Source organism: Eurypyga helias, unplaced genomic scaffold (assembly GCF_000690775.1).
Source record: "Eurypyga helias isolate BGI_N326 unplaced genomic scaffold, ASM69077v1 scaffold28134, whole genome shotgun sequence".
Taxonomy (NCBI): Eukaryota; Metazoa; Chordata; class Aves; order Eurypygiformes; family Eurypygidae; genus Eurypyga; species Eurypyga helias.
The window spans coordinates 1-11,835 of NW_010247434.1; the positions used below are offsets into that span (position 1 = coordinate 1).

The 11,835-nt window shown below is 44.7% G+C and overlaps 1 protein-coding gene across 1 annotated transcript; it reads left to right on the forward strand.

Moving 5' to 3' along the window:
- Positions 1 to 3,866: 3,866 nt before the first annotated feature.
- On the forward strand, positions 3,867 to 11,601 carry HAO2 (hydroxyacid oxidase 2 (long chain)). Its single transcript, XM_010150731.1, has 7 exons — positions 3,867 to 3,997; positions 4,730 to 4,881; positions 5,691 to 5,974; positions 6,346 to 6,561; positions 8,291 to 8,449; positions 10,118 to 10,187; positions 11,521 to 11,601. The coding sequence occupies exons 1-7, from the start codon at positions 3,867 to 3,869 to the stop codon at positions 11,574 to 11,576; spliced, it is 1,068 nt and encodes a 355-aa protein (XP_010149033.1). The 3' UTR covers positions 11,577 to 11,601.
- The last annotated feature ends 234 nt before the right edge of the window (positions 11,602 to 11,835 follow it).

Consider the following 11,835-nt stretch of genomic DNA (forward strand, 5'->3'; position numbering starts at 1 on the left):
GCCGTCTGTGAAAAGCAAACAAATATAACCAACTGGAGTAATGAGCATTGTGATTGTAACAGAAACTGGAGCGCAGATTTACACAGGATCTTTGTGTTCGGACTCATGAGCCTTTGACTATGTAATTACTGATAAATAAGCAACTGCAAAACCCCAGCTGTGCAGATCTATGCAAAAATGAAGCTTTGGCTGTTGACTGCTGGATGCTCTACCTGCAAGGCTGGATCAGATTGTGTGACTGTTTCCGTTGTTATTTTTTTTCATTTCTCAAAAGAAGGCAGCAAAGTTTCCTGCAAAGATTTTAGGGAGCCTTTTATTGTACTCCAGTGGAAGAGCTTCAGAACTTTAAAGCTTGTCCACCTTTTTCAACTATATAGCAGCGTCTCTAATAAACTTCGTGGCAAGTTTTGATTTCCTTGGACCTTTAGAGTTCCACAGCTAAATCAGAAGTCTAACCAGTATCAGCGAAAACACTACGTAGGGGATAAGAAGTCATTGCTACTTTGAAAGGAGACTATTGCTGAAGGAAGACAATATATCTAGATGCAAAGTACACTCTCTTAAAAGCCACAGCACACCAGCAGAGATCTTTCCTCTCTCCTGAACCAAAATACAGTAGTCACAGACTACTTTTAATTAATTTAAAAATGATGATGATCACGAAACCATAAACTTTATGGTTTAGTGAATTAGCTGTGATGTACATCCCTAAAGTAGGGGCGCACTGAGATCAGCGTAATGAGAAATTTGACAGAGGACCCTGCAGAGAGACTGAACGTAGACTGAAACGAAGATCAGGCCAGATGTAGCTACATCTCGGAATGTAGCTGTGCGTCAGAAAATGTTAAGAGCAAAACACAGGGAACGAAGATTTCCAAACATAATAGCGGGCACTCTTGTGATGTGGTGATACCAGTTTTAAATCCATAGTGCCTGGGAGGCCATCGAAGTCTGATTTCAGTTGTTGTTATTACCAACTTAAATTGATATATATGTGACCCAAAGCTGACATCTAGCGGAGGGAGAATGAGCGCAGGGTTTTCCTGCCTTTCCCAGGGATGCGCTCCGTTGCCTGCAGACAGAGATGGCCCCTGGCTCTCCAGAAGTGACCTGAAGGCTGGTCCTGGGCAGGAAAGTGAGCCAAGGACCTCCACTCTGGCTGAGTGTTTGTCTCGTTGGTGAGATGCACCATGCCCCATGGTGCTGTCGGCGGGTAATGAGCTCTGACGGCTGAATTTTAGAGTTTCAGAAGATGATGGTATAGATTGTCACGGTGGAATTTGGGCAAGGTCTCATGAACACAGGCTGGGCTGGGAGGGCGACAGTACTGGTGAAACTTTGGGAATGTTTTCGTGACTTTCTACCTCACCCTTTGCACCTGGTATCACATAGTTATGAGAAAAATATCTCAATTTTCAGCTAGTAAAAGTCAAAGTTTCAAGCTGTCATGTTTAAATGGAAATATTGAAAACATGATCCTTACAGGCTTGAAAAACCAAAAAGCAAATAAAAATGTCCAGTGTTTATTTTCCATATCTTGCAAATTTAAGTCGATATCATAAATCTGTTGGCACCTCAGTCTCAGTTTGTAATGCTTAGCAAGAGAAGCAGAGGGAAGCACAGAGAAGTCTGACCAGCTCCAAGCACTGGAAAAAGAGAGGACCGATGGTCCTCCTAGGAGGTGGCTGGGTTGGGAGCCAAAGGAGGAGATCTGCAAGCCCAGTGGGAGAGCAACTGGATCATGACAACACTCATAGCCCTTTAAAAATGGCAGAAGACAAAGGGTACTTTACTTGTTCATATGTCTGTGTGGGCTGTAACCACTCCTACTGTCTGTGGATCATCATTTTGGTGGGATTTGTAGCACATTCAGCAGTGAGCTGCCGACAGTTTAGGGATTCAATCAACCCCCCTGAAATACTATTGCTTCCCTTCAGCCACTGCCCAAGAGCACAGCTCCAGTGCTGTGTCCCAAGCAACCGCGTTGCTGACAAGGTGATCCATGTTTTTGGGAGGAATTTAAAATCATCTGATAGCAAAACAAAGTGTTGTACAAACAGTACAAAGTTTACTGCAGGATTGAGCTTTAATCTCTGGTGGTTGCTTATTGACTCTGTTAAAACCAGCAGTTACTCAGTGAAAAGACCTCCTCTACGCCCTGTTTGCAGGCAGACGTGAAGGAGAGGATCTCACCTCCTGCAGCTCTCCCTGAAACCCAAAGTAAGTCTGAACTGGGACACGATGGACCTGGGTTGTATAAAATTCCCGTTTGTTCTGCCATGAGAGGACTCAGTTTCTTTTTTTGTGCTTGCTGGCTGTGACCTTTCTAACAGTTGGGAAAGCAGAAGTTGTGATACGTGGTTTGCAGTATATCATGATGTATGATTTATAAAGACTTGTGCTATCAGCAGCGCTTGATGCCTTGAAGGCATACAGAGAGGGTTTGGGGTATTTTAACCGCCTTCTACCTGGTGTCTGTCAGAGGAGACAAAACAGCACTGAAGAAACCAGTCACACTCCATCTTCCAATGAGTTCCTCAGCTTTGGCACTTTCCTAACAAAGAATGATGATTTCTGGTTTTCAAGGATGGACACAGGCGTCTCAGTCCGTGAGACGTATCCGTGCCTGCAGTCGGACAGGTCGGATCTGTGTACGTAACCTACGTGTTCATCTGTGTCAGAAGCGTACAGCGTCGGGCACATGGGACTGGTGTCAGTGGGGCTTGCAACCCCTGCTAATCTGCAGTGGGAGGCTAATCCTGAAAACTAAGATATTTACTTCTTCCTGTACATTTTTAGAAAAATTAGACCCAAACCGCAGCTGGTTTAAAACTTCATGTTTTCATATACCTTGCAAAATACCTGTTTTATTTAGAGCTGCGTAAGTAATTGCAGCAAATGGTTTAGCAAATTGATTTTGCCTGTGCTTCGTACATGTTTCCTCACACCGGGGTATGGTCTGCTAAAGCATTCATTTGCATAGCTTTCAGTCCTGTCTGGCTCAAAAATATGGAAGTGCAGGCGTTTGCTAGGCAGCATTTATGTTGGTTTGATTAGACATCTGGGTCATGCAACGTCACTTCTGTTCCCTGAAAGGTTGAGGGTAGTTCTTAGAATCATGCTTCGTGTTGCTTTTTGCCAGTGTTTTCTCATAATTTGTCCAAATTTTGTATGCTCCTTTTTCAGTATGAATCAGTGCTCCAGTATGTAATGCAAACAGCCAGAAGGTTATTTCTTACAGACGAGAAATGAAGGTCTGTAGAAAATATTTTGGTTTTTCTGCAGCATTGGCCTTGACAGTGACTTGCACCCCGAGTCTGGACATAGTCTTACAGTGCGTTCATACTGGAGCAGGTTAGAGGTTGACTCTGTATTTACTTGCTTCCACATTTCATGAGCTTGAATTTAGTTATTTGGGCTCCGTAAGTAATTGTTCAGTCAGGAAGCCATTCTAAGAGGTAATCCAGCAAATGACTGGGACAAGCTTTGGGTACAATTAGTGGAACAAATAGCTAGCTTTATGATGGAAGTTATGACAGAATTATACAATTGCTCTGTCTTAAAATAGCAAAGGACCTAAAATGTCCTCTTCAGGCTTCTGTTTATGACAGAATAAAGATAGGCACAGGGACGCAAGCTTCTTCCTACTCTTATGGCTTCATCCACAAGTTTTCCTCATACTAGGGGAGAGGATGGATGGCAAAATAGCCTGAGACAACCTCTCAGCAACCCTTCTACAAGACAGATGGCTCCAAGGTTTGCATTAAGTGACATTAAAACCCCTGGAAGACAGAATGACAGTTCAGGGATCTAATTTCGGCTCCACGTTTTTCTTTTCTTCAAGGTTCCCAGCGCCTCTCTCAGCAATGGCTATGGTGTGTCTTTCAGACTTTGAAGATTATGCTAAAAAGTATCTACCCAAGATTGCTTGGGATTTTTTTTCAGCTGGAGCAGATGACTGTATCACTCGAGATGAAAACATCCTGGCATATAAAAGGTAATGTGAGGAGGAAATGAGGGGTATTGTACTGAAAGTCTTTATGTTTTTGTGCAAGCGTTCAGCCCTCACAAGGGAAGATTCCTTACACCCTGCCCTTTCAAGGTGATCCCCAAGCAAAATGCACTTGCCTGAATGACATTCACTGTGTGCTCTGATGCTAGCCGGAATATGACACAGGGTGTATGAGGCGGAAGTGATGCTGAGGGTCCAGGCAAAGGGCATGGCATGGTAGGGTAGGATAAGGCAGGGAAGGGAAGAAGATGAATGGCTATAATAGAAGAGATGCAATGGGGAGCATGTGGTGAACAGCAGGAAGTCTATGTGTAAGTAGTATGGGATTTGGGGAACGTGCTGCAGACAGTGAGGGCAGGCACAATGTACAGTAAGGACAGACATACGGATGGTGGAGTGGAAGGCTGCAAGTAGAAGGAATGTGTGGGATGGGCAGTGGGAGAACAAGAGCCGGTGAGCTGAGGTGGGAAAGGCAGAAATTATGTCCTGTGGCCAGTAAACAGCAGTGTGAGATTAATGAAAAGTGGAAATGGCTGAACTGCTGGTTGAATTGACCTCTAAAAGCAAACAGAAAAGACAAAGAGCTTTTGTTACATGCTACTTTCCTTATTTGCTCAGATTCCTACATTGCAATAGGTAGACGAAGACCTGGTTTCCATGAAACTTCAGAAAAACCACTGAACAGCTACCATCCTGAAGGGTTTTTTTTCCTTACAGATTTCGTCTCCGGCCACGTATACTGCGGGATGTATCAGTGATGGACATTAGGACTAAGCTCCTAGGGACTGAAATCAGCTTCCCTGTAGGAATTGCCCCTACTGGCTTCCACCAGCTAGCATGGCCTGACGGAGAGAAAAGCACAGCCAGAGGTACTCTTCTGCTTTTCTGCTGTGTGACAAAAAGGGGCTTGTGGAAAAGCCTCAAGAAGTTGTTAGGCTGGCTTGAAGTGCGATTAAGCAAAATCTTCGGGGTTGAATGGGCAAACTCCTTTCCCACTTTCTGACACCCCTTTTTGTGGATGACCCACTTGTGTCTGGTGACACACAGTAGACATTGCTCGACTTCTCCAGCTACTGCTATTACGAGATCAACTCTGTGGAGGCTGCTGCAGACTGTGGACATGTTATCTGGTGTACACCAAGGACCACACAGGTCCTCAGTGCTGTGGGCTCTAGATAGATCATAGAAGTGGTGGATGAGACTCAGCCTGTAAATGCATTGTTACTGGTAAGAATAGTGTCTCCGCTGGAGAAAAGCATAACCTCTCTTCCCAAATCCTGCGGTGGCTTTGGAGAGCTGACCCTTGGAGACATCTTTTTTCCTGCGTGTGTTTCTGTGTACACTGAGTGCCTTTGACAGCGCATTCTTGTGAGCACATAGTCATAAATTTTCTGCTTTAGAAAAAAAAAAAATTCCAAAATGAAAGCACCACTTGGCAAACTACCTCTCCCTTTCCTGCTTTCTTAACCATGATCCTACGACAGTGCAGGGTAAATATAGCAATTTTTAACCATAAGGCACATTTGCCAACTGGTAGAGCACTGTGTTTGGTAGGATATAAGTAAATCAGAAGTTCAGGTGTTCTCTGTAAACTGTATATAAAAAACTTTTGCACCTGGTGTCTGGCAGGGCTGTTGAAATAACCTTGACTCTGATTATTTCCCAATTCCTCCTGAAGCCGCCAAGGCGATGAAGACCTGTTACATTGCCAGCACATACTCCACCTGCACGCTGGAGGACATCTCTGCGGCCGCCCCCGGCAGCCTCCAGTGGTTCCAGCTCTACATCCACCGCAACAGGGTGGTTTCCCAGCAACTGGTCCAACGGGCGGAGGCCTTGGGCTTCCAGGGCCTCGTCCTAACCGCGGATCTGCCCTACACGGGCAAAAGACGCGATGATGTCCGCAATGGTTTCCACCTACCACCCCACATGAAACTGAAGAACTTGGAAGAAGCCTTTGAGGTTTGTAAGATGAGCCTGTCTTTTCATTCACTGCCTTGGCATGTACCACATGAGACAAAAACCACTGGCTAACTGCTGCTTTGGCATCTGCTGTACCCAGGGCATATCTTCTCCCCTTCTGCTTCTACAGTGTCCTGGCTTGACCTCCTGCCAGCCTGAGTTCTGGCTTCAAGGTCCCAGTCCAGCTGCCTTAGAGACACAGATCTCCATCCCCTTTGTAATTATTCTCCTCCGGAGACACATGCTTTCCAGAGCTGATGAACATGTCTGTTAGCAAGTTTAATTAATCTGTTCTAGGGCAGGGAAAGACTTCAAGGGGCCTCTGCATTGTTACAGGTCAGATGGGGTTTCCTTCTGTCCTATGGCTGTAGGGAGATGACCGTTCCGAGTACGGACTACCACCCAACAGCTTGGATCCTTCGGTCACCTGGAACGATATCTACTGGCTGCGGAGCCTGACCCACCTGCCCATCATCATCAAAGGCATACTGACGAAAGAAGATGCGGAGCTGGCAGTAAGACACGGGGTTCAGGGAATTATTGTGTCCAATCACGGTGGAAGGCAACTGGATGGAGTGCCTGCCACTGTAAGTGAGGAAAACGGATGACCCAAGATTGTTTAGTGTATGCACCTTTGTTGCTGACCTGGGTATCTCTGTGCTGGTCTTTGCACATACGCTTCTGGTGGGCTTGTGTGTTCGCTGCGTGACTGTGGATGTGTGCAGATGTGCTTTAGCTTTAAACGGGTAAGATGCGTACTTTTGCATGGGCTACCCACTGAACTATTTTCTCAGCTTCTTGGGAGGATTCTGTTAGCGGTGCTGAACACACATCACGGCAGATGGACGACTGGCCCAAGTAGTCAGAAGTTTTCTGCCTATGTCTTTGTCAGCTGGTGCAGTGCACACGTACTCTTTGCGCACTGCAGCAAAAATAAAACAAAGCTCTGGAACCAAAAATGTACAAATGAGAGCATAATGTATTCTCCTTGTGCACGTCTGCCAAAACATGCACAAACAATGCAGCTAGATTTAGTGAGAGGTCTGCTTGCATATTTACAGACTCAAGTCTAAATGGGAATTTATTGACTTTCATGAGACAGAAAAAGGATAACTTATTTGGAGAAAAATTTCCCTGCTTTTTAATCTGTACAAAGAAATCGTGCATTGTTTGGATGTATGCGTAATTCAGTGGTTTAATTTGGCTTCTGTCAGTTTTTCCAAATGTTCTTATTTTACAGCTCTGTATTGCATAGTACCTTATGGACTTTTTTTACTCTGTTTTCCTCTGTAAAATAAAAACAGGTATCAGGGAACTCCTCTCCTCTCCTCTCCTCTCAGTGCCCACCTGAGAGGCCTGACAGGTAATCACTTTTCAGAAATTTTCCATTCTCCGTTTTGAGGCCGTGTTTATTGGACTGTAGTGAGTTTATGTCACAACTTTGCACTCTGATAGCACTGGACAATCTGACTGTTGGGAGCCTTAGTTATTGTGTGATTTAAATAAGTGTGCATGTAGATATATGGAATGAGTCGGAGCGAGTCCAGAGGAGGCCACGGAGATGCTCCGAGGGCTGGAGCCCCTCTGCTATGGGGACAGGCTGGGAGAGTTGGGGGTGTTCAGCCTGGAGAAGAGAAGGCTCCGGGGAGACCTTATAGCACCTTCCAGTGCCTGAAGGGGCTACAAGGAAGCTGGGGGGGGCTTTTTACAAGGGCCTGTAGTGACAGGACAAGGGGTAACGGGGTTAAATTGAAAGTGGGGAGGGTTAGATTGGATATCAGGAAGAAATTCTTCCCGGAGAGGGTGGTGAGGCAGTGGGACAGGTTGCCCAGAGAAGCTGTGGATGGCCCATCCCTGGAAGTGTCCAAGGCCAGGCTGGATGAGGCTTGGAGCAACCTGGTCTAGTGGAAGGTGTCCCTGCCCATGGCAGGGGGGTTGGAACTGGGGGGGCTTTAAGGCCCCTTCCAACCCAAACCATTCTGTGATTCTACGATTCTACAATTCTATTCTATTCTACTCCTATTCTATTCTATTCTATACCATTCTATACCATTATCAGACCTGCTATCAAAGTATGTCAGTATAAGAATATAAGCAAAGCACTAGAAAATGGAATTAGCTATCTGGCAAACAGAACAGGAAGATGCACTTTATTCTGCAGCTTTTGGTGCCAAGCTGTTTATGGTGCATTGTCACATTTCATTTTGAGAAGGTGTGCTATTAAAGCATTGCGTCCCTGTCTGTCTCTTTGGATAATCTCCTCTTTCTCTTGGAATCAAAAGCTGTCCTCCAGGTGAAGTGGATGCTTTTTTGCAGATCGATGCACTGGTTGAGGTTGTGGAGGCAGTACAAGGCAGAGTCGAAGTTTATTTAGATGGCGGTATACGGAAAGGAAGTGACGTATTAAAAGCCCTGGCACTGGGAGCAAAATGCGTCTTCATCGGAAGACCAGCTTTGTGGGGTCTGGCTTACAAGGTGCGTAAGGAGCTCTGAGTTTGTATGTGTGCTTCTCATACTCTCCAACACTTGTTATCATTTAAAAGTTCAGAGACAGCTCACCGGTGAAGAATCTTACCCCTCCGCCCTTTTGTTTTTCTGAATTTTCAGTGAAAACATCCCAAATTGAATCAAACCCAGGCATTATCCAAGATTTAAAAATACCACTGAATTTTACAATTTCAAATATGATTTTGAAGCTGATGACATTGATTTGTGGGGCCTGGTTTCTTGGTGTTGCACTATGGTGCTAACATACCGCAGGACTCGGAACCACCAGCGCTTCTGAAAATTGGAGGTGGGCTTATTTGCCACAAAGATGAGTCTGACAATTTCATTGGCTGCCAGCTGACTTGGAAACAATATCGGGTTTTGAAGCAGCAGTTTCATAGAGGGTTTTATGAATTCTTCAGAAATCTAGAACTGCATTCCACTGATGTCTAAGACATTTTGGACAAGACTGAGCACAACCCTGCCCTGTAGGTGCCTGAGCATGCCACTACTATATCCAGCTTTGTTGCTTCTTAACTACTGGTGTATTTCCATGATCCAGAGTCATGGATTAGGCCTCTGATGCAGAAGGTTAGCTTAATGCAATTAAAATGTAATTATACCAGTTGTTTGCTTTGATAATTTTTTGCTTTTTAGCCTTTGGATTGGAGCTTTCAAGGTTTTCTCTAGAGGAAAAAATATTTATTTTTATGGTCTAGAGACATTTCCTATCTTTTGAATGAGACACCTGCCCAGAGGTGTGGTTCCTGTGGATTCCAGTAGCTACGCTTTAAGCAAGAAAACACTTGAATCTTCTGAGAAACCTGGAGGAGTTGGCAGCACTGTTTCTGTTGCAAATAAACGGAGAAAAAGTGCCCAACATGAAAAGGGTGTTGCTAGGAGTTGCCTGCATTTTTTCCACAATGCAAACAGAAAGGAGATGGGATTTTTTTGAGTTTAGCTATGATTTGGTATTATATGCCATAGGCTATTCCTAAAGCTGTGTTTCAGTGGCATTACCCTAGCATACAAGAGCGGAAGAGCATCAACAAGCACTGGCAATGTGAGCACCCAAAGCATTCCTTATTCAAAGAAATAAAAATAAAGTGTAAGAGGAAAAAAAAATCCTCAAATATTTTACAGAAATATTAAAAAAATCATATATATGTATATTTTATTATATTTTGAGCTTCTTGGTGGGAAACACTTGCAGGGACACACTTGCAGGGAAACACATGGTGTTTTTACAGATTCAGTCCGGTATCTGAGTAAACTAAAGTTTTTAAAGCTGTACTGTATATAAAACTCTCATTACTTCATAAAATACTGTCAGCATTGTAAGGCCTGACATTTTAAAACAAGCTCATTGGTGGAGGTTAACTGAAAGCAAGGAACAAAACCAGCTAGAAAATGTCAGCGGATAAAAACAGCTTTGTTTTCTTTCCCTGTTCAGATGTATCACAAAAGGAAAAGCATCTAAATTAATCAGTGCTGGACTGAGCACATCCATCACACCATTTTAATCACGGATCTGTGTGAGAGACTGGAGTTGGCACGGCCTTACGGGACTGTCCCCACTCTCCAAGTGCAAGCATCCTGCAGCACTGCTGGGTGCCAGCGCTCCTTTGACCCTGACTGCTTTCTTTGCTGGGGCAGGGCGAAGAAGGTCTTCGAGGCGTCTTGAGAATTCTGCAGGATGAGTTTCGCCTGTCGATGGCGTTAGCTGGTAAGCGTTTTTCAGGTTGCAATTGGTGATAGAGAGATTTCTACATGCAAGCTGCCTGAAGTCAGATGGATGCGTCACGAAAAGGGAATCCATGTGAGCTGCGCTGGTTCTGATTGATTGATATATTTAAGGTGATCCTTTGCTTCCTCTGAAACCACTTGGCATTTCAGGTGCCATAGCAAATGAAGCTTGGGAGGAGGAAGTAGGTTAAAGCAGCTTTCTGACCCAATTAATGAGATGCAAAACTGCAGAGCAGATCTGAGCAAAACTTGGAATTTCTGTCCTGCTGGGAATTGCACCACATGTTTTCCAGTATTTAATTTAATATTTACCATTTAAATGCTATAGATTATTTTGCTGTGTGAAAAGCTGGGAAAAAATGGATGCAGAATTTTTCTCTGCTTATTAGAGAATACAGTCTGTTGGTGCAGGTTCAAACCTCTGCGTCCCCCATGCTCTGTGTCTCCTCCAAGCTTTCTCTGTTGTTCCTCATTCTGCGTTTCTCACTTCTGCTCCTGCCCCTCGCTGCCATGCTTGACCCCCCTCACCGAACAGCAAATTTGCACAGCCCGGTGCAAACTCCAGTTTCACACATGAACAAGCAAGACGTGCAGATCCAGTGGGGAAGTATTCAGACATCAGCAAAGGGTCTTATCCCACTTCAAATAACGTTTTAAAGATTTTCATGCGCTAATGACGATGAACTCAAGTGGATAGCAACATTGACTGGGAGACTGGAGCTTAATTCCCATTGGGTATTTCTTAATAGGCTGGTTTTTGGGTTACTTTTTCAAATAGCACAGATTCCTAAAAGGTGTGGGTTTTGGTTTTTTTTTTGGGGTGGGGGTGGTTTTTTTTTTTTTTACTTTTCCAGGAGATTCTCACACTTCTTTACATGCAAAAGGGCACTGAACTCGGCAAGAGTGGCAGTTTGGGATGTTTTTGACAGGGCTGTGAAATTCCACCTAGATTTGACCAAATGAAATTACAACGCAACCCCGCACCTCCGGTCACTTGACACACGGCAGTCCCTGTGTCTTTTCCGTCTACCTTTCACTTCTGACTAGTTCAGGTGGCTCCCAGCTCAGCTTGTTATAAGGACCCTTTTTTTTCTTCATGTTTCTACCTTTTCTTGTGTGGGAAGCCCATTGTCTAGCCTCAAGGCTGAAGATGCCATTGAGGAGTAGGGCTCCTGCGGGTGAGCTGCTGAAGCACCAACCTATCTCCACGTGGCTCATACATGTCTAGACCATGATTCAGGGAGGTGCCTTACAAGTTTCATCCACAGATCTTTCTCTCTCACCAAGATGTTTCATTTCTCTATTTATTTCAGGCTGTGCCAGCGTCTCGGAGATTGGCCGACACCTAGTTCAGTTCTCAAAGCTGTGAACAGCCTCCTGCAATGCCCACCGGACAGGGGCAGCTCACGCTGAGGCTGAAGAGAGAAAAAGGAGGAGTAAACATCGAATGTGCTATAAATATCTCATAAGGCCTTCAGCAAACTTCTGAGGAGATCAGGAAAGGTTGTTAGCAAAGACTGTTCTCTGCTTCCATGGAGACCAATGAGTGCTTCGGGTAATTGTTAGTTGCTTAAATACATTTCCTCTAAGCCCTCTGTTCCGTGGCATTACCTGTGTTGGGCATTACT

Coding starts and splice junctions, on each gene's coding strand:
- HAO2 (XM_010150731.1), top strand. CDS start 3,867: ATGGCTATGGTGTGTCTTTCAGACTTTGAAGATTATGCTAAAAAGTAT. Junction 6,562..8,290: donor TGGATGGAGTGCCTGCCACT/GTAAGTGAGGAA, acceptor GCTTTTTTGCAG/ATCGATGCACTGGTTGAGGT. Junction 10,188..11,520: donor CCTGTCGATGGCGTTAGCTG/GTAAGCGTTTTT, acceptor TATTTATTTCAG/GCTGTGCCAGCGTCTCGGAG.